This window comes from Canis lupus, chromosome 7, assembly GCF_003254725.2.
Source record: "Canis lupus dingo isolate Sandy chromosome 7, ASM325472v2, whole genome shotgun sequence".
In the NCBI taxonomy this organism is placed as follows: Eukaryota; Metazoa; Chordata; class Mammalia; order Carnivora; family Canidae; genus Canis; species Canis lupus.
In genome coordinates, this window is record NC_064249.1 from 67,094,396 (window position 1) to 67,114,280 (window position 19,885).

At 41.9% G+C, this 19,885-nt stretch overlaps 1 protein-coding gene across 1 annotated transcript in view; it reads right to left on the minus strand.

Moving 5' to 3' along the window:
• Positions 1-19,885, minus strand: part of COLEC12 (collectin subfamily member 12) — a 180,866-nt gene that overhangs the window by 148,234 nt on the left and 12,747 nt on the right. The window contains exon 2 of the mRNA XM_025429360.3: positions 14,000-14,050. Coding sequence (XP_025285145.1) covers positions 14,000-14,050 — 51 coding nt within the window. The remainder of the gene's footprint in view (positions 1-13,999; positions 14,051-19,885) is intronic.

Here is a 19,885-nt window from a genome sequence, read left to right on the forward strand (position 1 = left end):
CTATCTATCCTCCATTTCCTTGCAAGTATCTTTCAAACTATAGTATGACTATGTTGATTTTTTTCTCCTCCCATTAGACCAGGAGGACCATAAATACTGATGCCATGTCTCAGCAATCCAGTCCCAGACTCTAGCAAGGGGGTTAGGATATAATAGGTGTGGAACAGTCTAGGATTTTATTCCATGAGCCCTCATGGAGGGCCCAAGACTCATGCAAACTTCCAATTCCTAGTGAAAGTTAACTCTTTCCAGAGAATGTGGCTGAGCAGGCAAAGAGGGCCTCAGCCCCACAGCCCAGGGAAGCCAGTTCAACCTCCAGCTCTGCAGACCACTGTTACTCTGGGCACCTCCATTTAAAGGCAGCTTCTCCTCAGACGGCATTCTCTCTCAAGTCCCTTTAAAGATGGCCCCTTCTCACCTGCTTTCTGGAAAAAAAGGGGAGATAGGAAGAGACCTCAAGAAAACCGTTAATTACAGAATGTTTGTTTCACACTCTCCTCTCTGAGCTCCTGCCCCACATCTTGACACCTCCAATCCTAGGAGCCTGCCATCCAAAGCTCCTTGAACTTCTCATGTCTCTGAAAGACGAATCTCATAAACAACAGCTTCAAGGACAACAGTGAGATTTTAGCAATCCGATTAAACAGTGCACCCCAAGGTGCAAGGGACTATTAGGAGCCTCCATCCTTTCTAAAACTTCCTGGTGTATTTGTACTTCACAAGAGGTCTGTCATCTTAATTAAGTTTCATAGAAGTAAACTAAATTCAGGTGAAGCAAAAGGACGTTCCCTCAGTCTTTCTGAAGAAGCAAACATCTGGTCCTACCTTAGAGATTTTTAGGTGCTTGAGGGCAGGTCTTTGCTTCGTTCAGTCTTCTTCTGACACTAGACACTCTCTGACCTCCTCCTCCCCAGAGCCAGCTCCAATTTGTCTTCATCCTTCTCAGACCTCGCCACTGCTGTCTTTTCCTTCTCCTGGATCTGAGTCTGTGCTGTAACTGTTCGATGTGGGGTCTGAGCCTCTGCCTTCTCTGAATTCAACTTTAGAAAATGTTCTTTGTCCATACAGAGGCAACTTTGGGGAGAGGCCTGCCAGATCGTGAGCTAAGGTAAGGTTTAAGACAATAGCCTGGGGGCGCCTGGGTGGCTCAGTCTGCCTTCCACTCAGGTCATGATCTCAGGGTCCTGGGGTCGGGCCCTGTGTTGGGCTCCCTGCTTAGTGGGCCTGCTTCTCCCTCTGGGCTCCCTCTGCTTATACTCTCCCTGTCAAATAAATATTTTTTTTAAAAAGACAATACCCTGAGTACCATGCACATCATAAGCACACAAAAACACCTTACTCTTCTCAAATATTTGTTGAGCTGAGGAACTGTCCTAGGTACAGTAATGAACAAAACAGACACTATCTCTGTCCTCACTGAACTTACAACATGGTTAAGAAAAAAATCTATTTAAAAAAAGTAATTACAAGGATGCAAGGGTTCACTCACTCTCTTCTGCCTGCAATCCCTGTCCTCCAGGACTAAATCAGATGACTGCATATCCCCAATGTCAAAACCTGCAGCACACGCTGCTACCTCCAGTTCTCCCCAGACCTGGGTCTTTCCCCTCCTCGTCCTTCCTTCTAGCACCCTGGAACTTCTTCAGCTATCTCCAACTGTGGGTGTACCAAAATCCACCCAAGTGCTCGGCAAAGGGAAAAAACAACAAAGACTTTCAGTTTATCAAAATCCACCTTTTCTAGGTATTTGCAATTAAAATGGAAATAAAAGTGAATATTCTTTTTTTTCTTCTTTACTTCATTCTAAATGCTGACTTATTACCAATTTTGAAAGTGAAATTAACTATTTACGGAGGCAGAGAGGGAAGGAATTAATTTAATAATATCCGGGATCCCTGGGTGGTGCAGCGGTTTGGCGCCTGCCTTTGGCCCAGGGCGCGATCCTGGAGACCCGGGATCGAGTCCCACATCGGGCTCCTGGTTCATGGAGCCTGCTTCTCCCTCTGCCTATGTCTCTGCCTCTCTCTCTCTCTCTCTCTCTCTCTCTGTGACTATCATAAATAAATAAATAAAATATTTTAAAAAAAATAATAATTTAATAATATCCCACCTGGGAAAAGGACCAGCTCACAAGCTTTGAAAATATAAGTATTCCCACTTTACATAACCACAATCTCAGAGGAAGGAAAAAAGCCCCCAAAGCACAGAAGACCTGGAACTTTTTTCTTTTCTTTTTTTTTTTTTGGTGGATTCTAATACTTGTTCATTAACTTGAGAAGGTAAGAAAGTCATAGCTCCCAGTAGGCCATCTTCTCAATAAAACATGGCTAAAGTGATTTTTTTCCTTTGTTGATGACTAGATTTATGTTTTCATGCAATGTGTCTTTCATTAACATGAGAAGAAAAATTTCATAATATGATCAACACAAACAGATCATTGAATTGAAAGAAACTGTAAATTTTCTTGCGATTATTAATGGAAATATTATGCTTTTTATTAAATTTGCAGACATGTGTATTTGAATAATTACCCACTGATTTTATGAAGCTAGAGGGACCAGAATCTTCCATGATTGAGTGTAGAAATCTAGAATAAGTTCAAATCCAGAATGAGTCCAAAATACATAAGCTTAGAAAATGCTTCAATAGCTCCAAAGTTACACGAAAGGAACATATAACCAAATGGAAAACCAATAATCATGAGAGCACTAATATTTTCAACAAAATGAATAAGAAGAGAGTTTTCCATCTGCCAGTTTTGCCAACTAACTTTTGTATCAGGGAACTGGGAAAATATATCTAAAGAGGAGGTACCAAAATATTTATTCTGAATTGTTGAAGTAAGTAAAAGAAAAAGTAAAAGTAGTATCATGTACTTAAAATCAACTGTAGGGCCAGAGTAAAGCTTTGGATGACATTACAGATACGAACCCATAACACTGCATAGCCTAAAATGTCTTCAAAATCATCTACTCTAACCTCTTCATTTTGCAGAAGAGCTTATTTGAGGCCCAAAGAGTTTACATCATTTTGCAAAATTCACATAGTTAGTTAATATGTAAGAAAAAAAAAAAGACTACAATTCTGATCTCCATTCCTCCAATTCAGAACTCTTCAAGTACCCAGTCATGCACTCACACACACATGCATACACACATGGAGGGTGTGTGTGTCTGTGTGTGTGTAGACAGGATGGAGTAAGGGTGGTAGAGACTGAGAGCTCAAATGAAGTACTGAATTCAGTAATTTTCAAAAAAGTCTAATTTTCTATTTTTTTTCTCAGCAATGAGCATTTGCAGAATACCTTCTAAATGTCAGGCATTTTGCTAAGTACTTCACTTACATGAAATAATCATCCTAATGCCCCTGTAACATAGGTAGTTTTGTTACCCCTCTTTCCATAAAAAACAAACAAAAGACTTAGATGGTGTAAGTTTATGAGTTTAAGATCACTTGGGCTCCCTGAAATCCTTATTCACAGTCTTCACTGTTTATAGGAGGTCCATTTTGGTCTATCAAAAGTGCAACAAATAGTGAAGGCTTCCAAATCAAATTATTGTTACACACTATCGGCATTGCATTTTAAACAAGCATATAGCTGCTGTTAATAAGCAGAGTGGATTCACATGGCAGCAGTTTAGAAACAGCTGTGATCAGTGGTGTGTATACCATATGGAGACGGAAATTACCTTCCAACCTTCTTTCACGGGTTTATATCAAACAGATTCTTACACCTCATCCTGAACCTTTTCTGTGGGGCAAAGGAAAGGGATTCTGTATATGCCCTCTTAACTTGCACAGACGGGAAGGGCGAGCATATAGGAGAGTCCCAACCTTATCCGGAAACCACTGAAGTTTTGCCAATACTGAACTTAGAACAATACTGGAGACAGAAAGAAGAGGCGGCTCACATTCCATCTGGCATGTGGTGCCCTCTATTGTGCCTTTTGAAATTCTGCTGGTGGGTGGGGAACAATTTGTAGGGTTGGCTGATATTTTTCTTTTATGCAAATGTAACAACGTTGGAAAACTCTTGTCTGCTTCTCGTTAAATTTGAAATTCCCAAAGGCAAAGCCTAAGTCTCCCTTCTTTACTGTGCATGGTGCCCAACACATAATGGATAGTTAATAAATGTCACATCATTTTCATATTGCATTGACTAAGAATGACATCTTCCCATGAATCTTGCTTGCTTTAACTTCTCAGCAAATCTCACAAAGTGCATATATTTTCTAAGAAAAGAACACTGTGTAAGGCCTATCTTTCTTGCCTGAATCTCTTTCCCAAACTCTCACTAATGTTTTATGTTTCACTTGCCTTTTCATAGGGCAAAGGGACAAACCCACCCCACCCCACCCCCATCCCAGTTTCCCAACTGTTTTACTCTTTTTCCACTCTCACAGACTTGCAGAATTTATTCACGAATCTCTGACATCCAGTTCATATCACTTCCACCACAAATGGCAGCTCTCTAGTCTACCTTTACTCTGAGTCTTTTGGGGGACCCTTTGATGAGGCTTATGAACTAGATTTTACAAGTATGCAGATTTTTTAAAGCATTTTTGGTTTTCATAAAGATTATTATACCTCTTATTTTCTGGGAAATTGAAAAAATGAATTATAAATGTTGATGATTAATAGTCAGGAAAAGGACCTTGTTTTTATTCATCTCTGTACTGCAATTCACAGCACATGGAGGGCAGTCAGTGAATATTCGTCAGAATGAGAAGTACTCCCAACTCCCCTCCATTATTTGAAAAACGATTCAACGGTAAGACTTCTAGATAAAACATGAGGTAATCACTACATCTTCATATTCTTCATCAATGGTCCCAGTAATGTACTAAATATGAGCTATCATGAGGATTTACTCTTACAAGTACAAAATGAAATAGAGCCCAAAGGGGAAGAATATGCATCTCTCTCACTTATGCTGCTGTGAATGCCTGAGCTTAGATTGAAGACTCAATCTAAAATGTCAACAATAATTTTACTTCTGCATTTTCCTGCTTCACAGAACAAGAAGAACGTGACAGAAAGGTTATTTCAAATATCAGAGAATAGAGGCATCTTTAGGCATTTGGAATAAGAATGTAGTCTAAATTTCTGCCAGAACTTTTGCAGACTTCTAGTTCCAATCTCCTGTTTTCCTGACAACTCTCTAGTCCTTCATCTTTTCAGTGTGTGAAAGAAATTGATCTATGTATGGAAATATTTATACCAATAAAAAAAAAAACTATCCTAGCATATGAAAAGAGAAGCTTGTTTCAATCAGGGCCAAATGTCAGCTTTCAAAAACTTATAAAAAGGATAAAAATGAAAAACATCGGAAGAAGCATAAAGTGTTTATAGTTATGGCTCAGAACAGGAGACCAATTTCACAATGTTTCCTGTGGCAAGAGTTGTATTCCCTAAGAATACAATATGAGAGTTGTATTCCTGAAAGTTCAGCACCTTGTAGCTCCATTTATAACATAATTATAAATCACTTAAAAGTAAACTTGTAATTACTTTGTGAATAAACTGAATTTTTAAATGTGTTATACAAAATATGATAATTCTGTAAGTGGAACAAAGTAATAATGGATCAGATTATAACAAAATCATGTTGTTATTTAATAATAATCATTGTCTAAATTAACATTAAATTATAAAAGTAATCATATTATATATTATAGTTACAATATGATGTTAGATATTATGAATATTAAGTTACACATGATAATAGTGGTCCTCACTATACATTTTACCCCAAAGGGGTAGCCCAAGCCAAGCAGAGCCAGTCCATTCCTTTTGCCCTTAGCTGATTTAGGAAGAGACTGTGACTCAGTGTTGGCCAATTACATGTGACAGGGTCTACTAAAGGCCTGGCATAGTTTCCTTGCTTCCAAAAAGACAAAGACTCCTTCACCCACCTGGAACTGCTACAGCCACCTTGTGACCATTCCTGTCACTTTTCACAGTACATACTTTTAATGTAGTTCCCGTTCACCTGCGAGGCACTGCTCTAAGTGTTAACTCATTCAGACTTCCTTCAGGAAGATACTCAGTTACCCCATCTTTTGATGGGAACAATGAGGTGCTGAGAGGTCAACCTGTCCAAGGCTCTCTCTCCACTAAGTGGTAAAGCTGGAAATTAAACCCAGAGTCCATTCTCTCAGCCAGGAGGATGCTATGGCACCTCTCTGTGAAAGCTGCTCTTAGCCCCCAGTGTGTGTTACTTTCCTTAAACTACATTCTTTGCTGGTGGCCACCAAGTCTTTAATTATTTTATAAAAGACCTGCAAGAAAATCAACTCCTTTGTTACTCCCTGAACAAAGTATGGCACTGGTGCAGAGGAGTCAGGGCCGGGAGGTTTTGATGCGGGGAGGACAGAGGAAGGGAAGGATCAGAGAGCATGAGGCCTATCAAGCCTCATAAAGGGAGGGCTGAGGCAACATGAACACAGGGATGATGGTGCCAGGGGGAGGGAGGAAGTGGGGGAGGTGAAAGGAAGGGGGGAGGGCTTAGAGTTGTCAACCATTTAATGGCAGCAACAGTTCAGGGCAGACCTGCCATATACCTGCCCCCCCCCTTATATTATTCATGATTTCATAATTCATATGCCCAGCAAGGAAGGTTTTCTTGCTATTCTCATTTCACAGATCAACAAAGTGATGCTTGGAAAATTTGAATGATTTGCTGGCGAGAGGCAAAGTCAGCATGTGAATCTGTCAGAATCTAAAGCCCGCCAGCATCCTGAGGAGTAAGGGCACCAGCAAGGAACACGAGGGAAGAGAGGAGCCCCTCTAGTTCACAACTTTGCTGAGGACCATGTCTTCCCTCAAAACTCATGACTCTCAGACATTGTTCCTTTTCCCAAGGGGCCTCCAAAGGAACAACTTGAGTCTTTCAAGGAAAGTTTCAGAGTTCATCTGTTTTCAGTTACTTGAAGTTGCTACCAAAAGGAATCACTCTTTCCCACCCTACCCCGACCAACCAAGCACTGGAAGCAACCTAATGCCTTCATGCTGTCTGAGCAGAAAAATGGCTGAGTAGATTTTTTCCCCCTTAATTTTTTCTAAAAATAAAAACAAACCACATTCAGCTTCAACCCAATTGTAGGAAAAACAAATTATTCTCCCTCCCCACACTCTTACCAGGATTCATAAGTGAATACAAACCAGGGAAGGGTGGGGAGGAATTCTACTTTAAATGGTTGAAAAATACAAGGTTTGAATCTTCAATCTATACACACTATGAATCAGGAAACATAAGTCCGCATATAAACAGCTGCTGGCTGAATCCACATACACCTATGATCATTTGTTTTCCCACCAAAATCTTGAGATGCACCAAGAATGGGTGTCTCTGTGTGCTTCTCAGCTGTGAATGGAGTGGAAAGGTCATTGGGGACTGGCATCAGGTTGGATTCCAATGTTGGCCATGCCACTCAGCTTTGTGGGTTTCTATCCTCCTCACTTGCAGACTGCAGGTAATTCCCTTCAAGGCACTCCTGAGAGACTTAAATGAACTAATGAGTGGAAAACTGCCCAGCACATTGTAGTTACCCGAAAAACAATTCTCAATGGCTTCTTTTATAAGAAAATAGTTTTAAAAAAATCATAATCACATGAGAACACCATGTGGAACAATTTTTTATTTCCACTGACGAGCAAGAAAGACTAGGCAGGGAGGCCCTGGCCTACCAAGTGAGTTCTCGATGGGAGCAGAAGTGAAAACCTGGACACACACTGTTGGCAAGACAGGTTGTGAACATTAATGGTAAAAATGAGGAAATCTGCTTAGATTATTTAAAAGAAAAGTGACAGCCACCAAACTCCTTTCCTCAGGTCTCAGGAACATCATGTATCTGACTGGAAGCAGAGGGTAGGGGGGCCGTGGAAGCTAGTCTACAAACCCCCTTCAAGGTGATTCTGACTGAGAATCTCTTCTGTGTCTACTTCTCCACAAGCCATATGACACCAAATTCTTATAAAATCAGAAATATCAACTTCACTAGGATTTACAAAGCCACATAAAACCCTGTCAGTAAGTGATGCAAATGGCTTGAACATTTCCAAGAATCCCATAGGGATCCTCAGACTCTTGTTTCCTGCCCTAACTAGTTTCTCTGAACAGGGTCAGTCCTTTGCCTGATCTAATACCATTTCTGTTCAAGGATGCCTGGAAAAGGTGCTACTGAAAGGCCAGTCCCATGCTGAATTTACTCAATCCTTCCCTACAGGAAATGACGGAAATTCCTGGCATTCTTATCAGGGAAAGGGGTGAGCTCTGTTGGTGTCAGTCTTGAAAGGCCCTGGTGGGAGGGATATGGGGATCCCTTCTTTGCTGTTGGAGGTGGATGACTTCAAAGCAAGGCCTTCTCCAAACCCTAACATGAAGCCAGGCTTCTAGAAGAGTCCTGCGAGAGGAGAAACAGGCTGTCTGTTCCCTGTGCCCAAACAATGAGAAGTGGGGGCATCCAAAGTGACTATTCTGCGGCATTCCCCAAAGACAGTTTGGTATTCTCTTGGCAAACTCTTTCAATCCTCTGCACTGAAATCAGAAACTCACCATGTACCTCAGACATAACTCTTCTTTCTGGCTGTTTGAGCATATATGCATCATGCTTTTTCAGAAGTCTATGTGGCCTTTCACACTTTTAGACATTTAGTTCCTCTAAAACTCTTGACAAGAAGTGGCTCAGTGATTTAACTGGAGTCACTGAGGTTTTATGTCTAATGTCTGTAGGGGATGGGTTCAGAGGATGGTGAAGGTAAGGAGTAAGGTAGGGGCTGTTCTGGAGCAGGGCTGGACTCTATATCAATTTCTCAGGCTGCTTGCATGTATCCAGCACTGTTCAGATACTCCTGCTCATGTGAAATTATCATTCAAGGTGAACAAAACTATGAAAGGGTACGTACACTTTGGTGAACATACTTAGGAAAAAGGTATCTAATACCCCTTTTGGGACTGTAACCCTTACATAATTTTTCAGTGATCTTCTCAGAATTTTCCCACTTAGTTTTTACAAAAGACTTGAATTTTTCCCCACAGAGAATGTTTCCTTTAACTCTTCATTATTGTTTCACAATTTGCAATTTTTCAGATCTTTGTCTCTCATAGCTATTAATAACTCCCATAGTTGAGTCCCAAGGAAGCAATTTTGTCACAGTTTTGTCAAATACAAATAACAAATGCTTCCAGCTGCTCCCAGTTGGTCACTTGCAACCCTTAAGTCTACCCATGGTTTTCTCTTGCTCCTCCATCATTCCAGCTTTGGACATCCTATTATTATACCAGATCAGATTCCAAAGAGAACTCAAGACAACCCAGTGCAACCAAGGAAACAAAGTTGGTCTAGGTGCCCTTCTGCCCCAGCACAGAAAGAAGGCAAAGCAGGCTCTTGAGGGAGGGCTCAAGACATCTGGCATGGTGTTCACCATGAGATGCCCACACCATCTACCTGGGTGCTGGGGCACAGAGCTGCTGTCCCCAGGTCTTCTAGCCTTTCATAGTTTTTTGCACTAAAACAAGAGGTAGGATAGAACAAGAATTCATGAGGCTGCTGGAAATTAGAAGGTTCTAGGGGCCTACTAACTCCTAGGCTCTATGTTCAAGCAGCAGGACCAGAAGGTCCAAGAAAGATCCCAATATTAGAATAATGGTCAACACTTATGGGATGCTCACAGTGTGCAAGGCACTGTGCTAACCCAGCATCACATTTAATTCCACAACAACTTCGTGGAGCTAGCCTATTAAGACCCAAACTTTACAAGTGAGGAAGTAGGCTTTGCAAAATTCACCTGAGGTCACACAGTTGGTGAGTTTGGGAACTCAGATATAAATCCATACACCTGGTTCCCATGCCCATACACATAACTACTGCCCCCACCTCCAAGAAAGACAAAAAAGCAGCCATCAAACAGGAAAGATAACACCTGGCCTGCTGTCCTCATAGAGTTGTTGTGAAGGAAAAATATGTTTGTAAATCCTTTGGGAAGATAAATATGACACACAAATGTGAGCTGGATTTGCTATGATCATTTCTACACAAGTTCTGGAACTCACCCCTCTTCCCACACTTCTCCCCTTCTCCTATGGAATTCTGATGCACTTATCCCTTGGAACTGAAATGACATTCTTCATTCCCTCTACTCTATATCATTTTAATGAAGAAAAATTTAAGAAAACATAACTTGAATACATTTATGTTAATCATATGACTAATCGGAAAGTTTCAGAAGACATTCTTGGCTCCATTTACCACAAATTCCAAAATGCATAAATTTATATTTATCCCTTATAATAGGAATTAATTCGCCTTCCTTTTCTGCTCACTATAATAATAAAGGATGCTAGAGCCATATGTGATATTTTCAAAGAAAACAATTACTGAGAAATATGTAGAAAAATATCACTGTAGTGTATATGGTATTCTATGTACAGAAAGTAAAAATCAATATACAGGTGCCTCCTGTTCCAGGGAATGAATGTTGCCAAACTGTAACTATGGTTACATCCCAAATTAATTAGCTCTGCATACTAAGACCAAGAAATGCTAGCCCTGAGAGCCTGATTAAAGCTTGAATATACTTACTTCATTAACCTTTCAAAGTTTCCCCTCATGGAAGCTTCTGTCAGAGAAGCAAATAAATGGCAAACCCATCAGGTTTAAGTCTGTCTCTCCCCTAGACACCTGCACAGAATTTTGGGAAAGGGGCTAACTTCATGTAGCATATGCTTCTGAATAAGTACCTACAAATATCTTTGGAAACAAACCACCAGGTTTGTTTTTGCTAGAACAGTGAGTGACCCCTTTGCCTTGTGAATAATGAACCTCTGGTCCATCTGTAGTCTAAATTCAGTTATGCAAATCATAAACAAGATATACCTAAAATTAGACAAAAACTAAACCCTTTATGTTACCCAGTCTACTTCTGCAAAAATAAAAGCCGACAATATTACCACGTTGAGAAGTAAATCACACCCTGACATCTCTTCAGGAATGAGGTTTCAGACTGTCACACTTTGATATTTGGCAGGGGCCATACCAAAATGTCTGAAGAGTGATAACAGCCTCTAATCTCGGGAGCAGGATAATAGCACCTTTGCTTGTAGGGTGTTGCACTTTCAAACCACTTGTCTACCTGGTATCTCTCTTAGTATCAACCACAGGCCTGTAAGGTAGACTTATCCCCCTTGGCGGGTGTCACTCTGCTTACTAGGCAAATGCAGCATCTGAGGCCCATGGAGCTTAAGTGACTGTTTTCAACTCAATAGAGTAAGTAGGGGCAAGTCCTACCAGGCTGGATGCCTCTCACTCACACCACCATACACTGACTTTGTCTTCCTTTAATGGTTAAGGTTTAACCATACCTGAAGGAATGGGTTCTTGGGTTCTGCTGCATTCAGTGACTAGCTTTGGCTACTCCTTAGGAACTGAAAACTCATTTACCTTCAATAATATTAGATCCAGAGTCCTAGGGCCTGCAAAAATGAATTTTTTTTGGGGGGGGGGGCAGCCCACTTTAGGGTGTTAGAACTGCACTCTAGAGTTCTAGACTCTTCTAGGATTCAGAAGTTGAGAAATCACCTCAACCTCATTGTGGGCACCTTCCTCAAGATTAGGTTTGCCTAAGGGGTAAAGGACCCAGCATCCAACCACAGCTCCACCTAACTTGGTTGAACAAGGCCTTTATTTGTGCCTCGCCTTACCTAACTATAAAATTAAAGGCTTATTTAAATCACCTCAAAGGCTCTTGAATCTCCAAAATTCTACTCTACTCCTATGCTAGACATCCATCACTTTGCCTAAAAGCCGAATCCAAGAATTCTCAACACTGGGACACCTCTTTTTTCATAGCCTTTTCCAAGATGTTCCATGTTAATTTCATCCCCACTGTCTACTCACCACTTGCTCTCACTCTCACCCTGCCCCTCTGCAGTATTAGTAAGCTGTTATCATGTGTCCTCTAAGTCATTGGTTTGTGATTTCCATACACAATTTAGCCATCACAAATTAAATCTTTCAGCAACTTATTATTTTTGTGTATTTTTCACCAAATCCCCACCCATCTAGCTAGTTACATGGTCATGAAATTTTAAATAAAATTTTTCTCAAGGTCACTCTTTTTAAAGAAATCTTTCCTCATGGTTCTTATTTCTACTAATGTCCAAGTAAATATTTGAGGGGTGCCTGAGTGGCTCAGTAGGTTAAGCATCTGCCTTCTGCTCAGGTCATGATCCTGGGGTCCTAGGATCCAGCCCCAAGTAGAGCTCCCTGCTCAGTGTGAAGACTGCTTCTCCCTTTGCCCTCATCCAACTCATTCTCTCTCTCTCAAATAAATAGAATCTTTTAAAAAACAAATGTTTGAAATCCGCTGATTTCCAAAATAGACAGGTATGTCAACATTGATTTTTGCCTTATTTTTACAAGTTTGATCTTCCTCTTATTTCTACCTTTTCATTTTTGTTTTCCTTTCCTTTATAATTCCTGGGTTCACTCTTACTACCACCTTCAGTGAGCCCACCACAGCAAAGCAGAACAACACAGGGCACCAATTCCAAAACACGTAATGTGCAGATAAAGAACAGTAGTGTGGAGGGGGAGAGAAGGTACTGAGAAGGTAGCCAGCATATGAATGGAGGAGCTATCGGCTTGGTGCCACTGCATTCCCCTTGTAAAGCCCTATTTTTTCACAGAAAGAAATGTAGAAGTGTATACCCAGAAGGAAAAATGTTAAAGCAACGAGGGAACCAGAGCAGCTGGGGACTGTTAACTTTAATCAAAGTCCAGCCAGGAGTTGTGTTATTTTTTTTTTTTTTTTAAGTAACAGGAAGTAGATTCATTCACTTTTATTCCCTCTCTCTCTCTCTCTCTCACACACACACACACACACACACACACGCACGCATTCACTCATTCTTTCTTCTCTATCCTTCATTTCCACTTGCCAAGACACAGAAACAAGCTGGACAGAAAACCCCAGTTCCCTTGAACTATCTTTGGAACTTTGCAGTGTTCACTGTCAGTTCAAAACCGAACTGCAGGGCATGAGAAGCATGATCAAAGAGCGACAAGCCTAGGAGACAGAAGACTGTGTTTTAGTTCCCTTATGGCTGCTGCAACAGATTTCCACAAATGTGGTGGCTTAAAACAACACAAATCTGTTCTCTCACAGTTTGAGGGGCCAGAAGTCTGAAATCAACTCCAGTTGGCTGAAATCAAGATGTTGGCAGGGCTGTGCTCACTCTGGAGGCTCTGACCAGAAAATCCACTTCCTTGCCTTTTTCAGCTTCTAGTGACCACCTGTATTCCTTGGCTTGCGGCCCCTTCCTCCATCTTCAGAGCACATCATTCCAGTCGGCTTCAACCAGCACACCACCTTCTCCTCTCAGTTGTCAAATAACCCTCTCCCTGCCTCCCATGAGAACACGCTGACAGGGCTTAGAGTCCACCCAGATAACCCAGGATACTCTCCTCATCTCAAGATCTTCAATTTAATCACATATGCAAAGCACCTTTTGCCATATAAGGTAACATTCAAGTTCCAGTGATTAGGACACGAATCTCTCTGTGGGCCACTATCTAGCCTACCACAGGGCACCTGTGTCTAGCTGGGTTCCTGGAGAAAGTCTTCCTCTCATTTATCCATTAAGTTATGAACAAGAGGCTTGAGATAAAAGGGCAAAGATGTTTTCCAAATATCAAAATAGAGAAGTCTTGTGTATTTTTGCTCCTGTCTTGTCACAGATTTGCCTTGCCTATTAAACCATTCTGTTTGCATCCAGTGAACCCAATGAGCATCCCACTACTTCTTGTGCCCGGGCACAGCTCCTGTTCCATTACCCTTAGTGTTTTAAGAAATCATCACCTGTTACACAGAAACTCAATTTCCAACCATAACTGGGCCTCAGAACCACACATATCTGTGTGTGCTGAAGGTCCAGTAATGGCCTGTTATCACATCTCAATCAAGCAGAGAGAAGGAAAAGAGCTTTTCTAGAACTCACCAAACCTCTTGTAACCGAAGGACTGCACCTCCTCCTCCTCTGCAAAGTCGTCTGTGGGAGAAGAAAAGACACAGTGTTAACCCTGTGAGGCCCAGAAGCTCAGGGTCAGTGAGGGATTCGACAGCTGTGATCTCCACCTGCTCTACCCTCCCCTTTGCCCACACTGGTCCTTCTGCTCCTGGAACATGTCATGCTTCCTGAGAAAGACCATAGTCCCTGCACTGGCTGTTCCCTCTGACTGGAATGCTCTTCCTCCTGTTCTTGAGGAGACTCCTGCTAATTCAGGTCTCAGTTGCAGATGCCTTTCTGGACCACAACCTGGACATTCCCTGTTACCCCATCGTATTTTAATATTACTCTCCAATACCATCCTTGTGTGTGTGTGTGTGTGATGTGTGGTCATGCATTGTCTGAGCACACACTTTTTCTGTTTTGTTTCCTGAGAGAATCCCCTGTGCCTGGAATGGTGCCTGCCACAAAGCAGGGGTGAAATAAATCCTGTTGAATGATAACTGGATAACCAGCTGTCCACAGGGTTATATTACCTTCACATACCTGAGCCTAAATCCCTCTCTCTCAGGTCCCAGGTTTGGGCTCATGTATTCCACTAAATGTGGCATCTCAGGAGCCCAGCATGGCTTCTGCAGTTGACAACCATAATCCTTCCCCACTCCCTTTCCATTGGATAACTGGGACCCACAGATGGTTTCCCAGTAAATACATTTTTGAAAAACAGCCTTGTGGGAATTCCTAAATGTAGGCCCTCCTAGACACAAAAGAAATAGGTCAGCAAAGCCTTCTACCAAGAGGTCTAAATCCACCAACCCCCTCCCCGCAAGATAAATGCGATGTGATTCTTTACCACATTGATAAAGAACCTATTTTACAGTCTGCCAGGTGTGGGGCTGGTGATTTCTTGTGCAACTTCTGATCACAAGTAAAAGTGTCAAAACTAGGCCTTTCCAGGGAGCCCTAATCAGTTAACCTCGAGCTGGTCACCATTACCGCATCAGCACTCAGCTCTCTCCCCATGTGCAGTTCAGTACAAAAGCACTTGTTTGGCACTCACTCTGGACCAGAGATTGCCAGGCAGTGGGCTTCAGAAATGAGTGAGACATGGTCCCTTCGTTCAAAGAGTTGACAGGCTTTCAAAGAAGGAAGGGAGGCAAGGAGAGGAAAATAAAGCCTCCGTGATCATCTTTTTCAGACCCCAAATGGGATGCAGGACCTGGATATATCTGAACCATGGAAAAACTCAACAGGCATGATATCTATAACAAAGGTAGACCTTGGAGGACTAGATCGTTATGAAGTGCTAGGAGTACACTAGTGAGTGAGCAATTACTTTCAGCAGAGAATGGGGAAGTGTGATAGCTCTGTATTTCTCCATTGTTTCCTCATTCGAAAAACAGGGCAGGGATCTTTCTGGGAGTGTAGGAGGCCAGGCCTTCACAATTAGAGCAGTCTCTTATGTCAAAGATTAAGGCTTTGGTCCTTTCTACATGGAACAACATGCTTACGACCCAGACAACAGTACCTTTCTCAGTCCCTCGGTGACTGGTTCGTTCCACAAACACATATTAAGCTCCTCTGTGCCAGCTTTCCTAAGTAATCCTATCACATTAGGGGCTGAGAAGCTTGGTCTAGTCTCAGTTAATGAGAAACCCTTATCTGCTGCTTCAGCTTAGAAATCCATGCACTTACTTATTATCCATTCATTCAATAAATACACATTTAAAGGCTAGTGGAGTGGATGCAACATGGACAGGGGTAATGGTGCCACCCAGACACCAGCTTCCCTGCCAGCTCCAGCCTCTCCACCACCACCCACATCTGCAGAAGGAACTATTCACACACACACACACACACACACACACACACACACACGCACGCCGTGAACCAAGGAGGCATCACCAAGGATCCCACAGTGGAAATAAGAGTGGTTTGTGTTAAGCTGATGGCAAACAGCTTACAATTTCCCCCTTAGACATTTCTGTTCTCCCCCCAAAAGCTCCTTTTCAGCAGGCCTACCATTAGTTTGTTTGTTTGTTTTCTTTTTCCTTTCTGATCTTTTTCCCATGCAGCATTTAGTCTAACTGACTCCTGTCTCCTTCCTGAAATTTCCCTGGGAACTTCAAATGTCTCATATTTTTGTTATTAAAGCAATTCAGCTCTGTCTCTAAATTAACATACTCAAACCCATCAGAGAACAAAGGCCTTCCAGGTGACCCTAGTAAGACTTGAGGATCTCCTGCTTCTTGTTTTAAGCCTCATCCCAAAAGGATCAGGATTCTTACAGCGGCTGCTGAAAGAATATGAACTTTTGTCTCCTCCAACTCTACAACTAGAAAATCATGAGCCCTGAGGGGTATAAGTAACATCTCCCTCGGATGATCAGGGAAGGTGTCAACAGAGAAGTATCTTAAATGAATCTTAATGTTTTTCCTCTGGAGGACAAAAGAGAATTTGGGAAACATGGCATACTATAGCCCTTTCTTGGCAATTTAAAATGGTTTCTGAACTCTCAGAGATCTGAGAAGGACTCATAGAAAGAGGAAAAAAAACGGGTGCTTGGGTGGCTCAGTGGTTGAGCATCTGCCTTTGGCTCAGGGCATGATCCCTGGATCCTGGGATCGAGTCCCACATCAGGTTCTCCGCAGGGAGCCTGCTTCTCCCTCTGCCTATGTCACTGCCTCTGTGTGTGTGTCTCATGAATAAATAAATAATATCTTAAAAAAAGAAAGAGAAAAAAAAAACTTGCTTAACTTTGTTTTACTCCATGTTTTCACCAGTTGACCTTATAATTCTCTTCTCCTATCCTTGAAAGCAGGGGGAAGTTGGTCAGGTAACACTTGCCTACCATTCACTTGTGCAGCTGGCCCCCAGACCCCACTGCCACGTTCTCCCAGCTGCGCAGCCAACAAACAGACCATTCAAGCTGGTAATGGAGCCAGAGGAAGAGAAAGAGGCCAGGGCCGATGGTTCTGTGGGGACAACCCATATTAGGCTACACGAGCCCCAGGACCGAAGAGGAGAGGTGCTCCTAATTTAGAACATTTTAGAGGGCAAAAGACTACAGTTTGGCCCACCATGGCAGACAGATGGGTTTGAGGACAAATAAGCCTGACATGATATGTGGTGTTGTATTCTGTTCTCAAAACCTTTCCCTCACGCCCTCACAGACCCAAGCTAAGTGCATCCCAGACCATCTTCATAGAACTGAGGGCCTGTAGACTCGATAATCTCAACAATATTCTCCCTAGAGGATATCCAGTCACCCTAGCAACTTGCCACTTTTCAAAACCTGTCTCTCATACCATCTAAGCCACACAGCTGCTACATACACCCCTACACAAGCAAGAATGTGGCTCAGATGTAAGGCCTCTAAGTTCTTACCTACAGAGGTCCTAACTTGATTCCTGCTTATGGCAGCAGTTTGCCAGCAGGGGAGACACAACTTTAACATACAAAATAATAAAACAAGTTTAAAATAATTTGAGATTTATATCTATAGGCATATACGTTCTAGGCTTCCACAGCTGTACTTCAGCATTTTTGTTTCAATATCTATGGGCTATATTGTCTTTTGCTTGCCTGGTTTTTTTTAAATAATAAATTAATTTTTTATTGGTGTTCAATGCTTGCCTGTTTTGAAATGTGATTTCTATTTATTTATTTATTCTTACCTTCCTTGGTATCTGGCACAGAACCACCCTGGCCAGAGGTTTCATGATTGAGAACGCTGAAGAGATTTCTGTTGCTGATTGATTCTTTGAGCCTCGCTATTTCAGAGTACCATGAGTTCAAGGGAAGATGCTCCAATCAATTTGAGGATCAAGTGTGTGATGCCCTGTGGTTAGAATTCACCCCTTCTTCCCCTATACTCCCTTTGTGTCCATGTGACAGCACTTGCCTCTGTCTGCCCCATATTCCAGTTCCTAGTTCTTAACGCCACCAGATAGAAAACAGGAAACTTGCCATGTTGCATCCTCAGCAACTAGTACATTGATGGCATATTATAGATGCTCAGTAGTCGTTGAAAATTAAGTTGATTAGACTTATACATGTGTCTATCTCTACTGCCAGATGATGAATTCCTGATGGAAAGAGATCAAATCTTTTTCTTTTTGAAAAAAGATGTTTGAGGAAGATAAGAGAACTAATATTTAGTTAATACTTCCTATATGTCAGGTACTTTCCATTCATTATGTTTCTGTTTTACAGATGAGAAAATTAAAGTTCAGGTCGTAACTTGACCCCAGGTCTTGCAGCTTATGAATAGACAAAGACCCAAATACGGGCAGGCCATTGACTTCCACACTATGGTGGTCACTGACCCTCCAGACCCAAGAAACCGAACCCTGGGCTAGCAGCAGAAAAGCTAAGATGCAATGCTTTACACCACAGAATCCTGGAAGGGCTAAGGAATTTGGGGCACAGGTCACTCCTGAAGGAGAATCAAGGTAAGGCTCAAATAGGAGGACAGAATGAACATACATTAAAGAAGCAGCTGACTATAACCAAAAAGATAATAAATGTTGGTGAGGATGTGCAGAAACCATAACCCTTATATGCTAGTGGTGAGAAAGCGACATGGTACAGCCACTTTAGAAAATGGTCTGGCAGTTCTTCAAAATATTAAGCAGAGAGACACTGTATGATCCAGCCATTCCACTCTAGGCACACACCCAAGAGAAATGGCAACACAGGTCCACGCAAAAACTTGCACGCAAACGTTTGTCACAGCATTAGTCATAACAGAGAAATGTAGAAACAACCTGAATGTCCACAAAACGATGAGTGGATAAATTAGCGCAGATCCATACAATGGGGGATTATTCAATGATAAAAAGGAATGAGGCACTGACACACACTATAACAGGGATGATCTTGAGAACATTTAAGTAACAGAAGCCAGTCGTGAAAGACTGCATATTGCATGACTCTATCTATGAAATTGAATGTCTACGCTAGACAAACTCATGGAGTTGGAAAGCAGGTGAAAGGTTATGAGGCTGGAGGTTTTTTGGGGGGAGGAAATGGGAGTGACTGCTAACGGGCATAGGATTTCTTTTGGGGGTGACAAAAATGTTCTAAAATTGACTGTAATGATGGTTGTCAAACCTGTGAATATACCAAAATAAAACCAAAAAACCCACTGACTTATACACTTTGAATAGTTTGTGTGATATGTGGTGGGGGGGAAGCAGCTGGACCTCCCAAGTCCCCCCACCAATCTAGGTCACTGGCCCTTCCCAACTATGGCAGAAGGTCTAAGATTTACTATTCAGAAAAGTAAAAAACCAAAAGATCTCTTGTCTAGGGGACACTGGGAATGGCCGAGATGAGGGGACTGCAGTGGAATCAGGGGAAAACAGAAAGTGTATCTACTGAATGTCCTCTCCCCCAATCAGTCAGCTGGCCTATACCCTTTAGGCCAAAGCCTGGACAGCTCTTCCTGGGAAATCTGGCCAGTTAAGAGAAAAACAAAGAATGATTCTGATTTTGGGAGGTCCCCAGTGGAATAGCCCAGCCAGTTCAGTCTCGAGTGACAGCCACAGTTCCAAAATCCCACTCAAACAGAGGGGTTCTAATTAACCTTTAATATCCTGCTCCTACAGACAAGAAGACACCAGATATCTGACACAACCTCTGATATGAAAAGACAAAAATGAAAATAAAGAAACCAGATAAAGAAATTTGGAGGAAATACGTATCATGTGACATGATAATTTTTCTTTTAAATCTACCACTAATATCCTTAGAGAGATAAGACAATGCACCCATAAAATAAGAACAGGATGATATAATTATAGAACCATAAAGAAAAAGAAGGAAAAGCTCTCAGAAATGAAATGTATGCTCACAAAAATAAAAACTTAATAG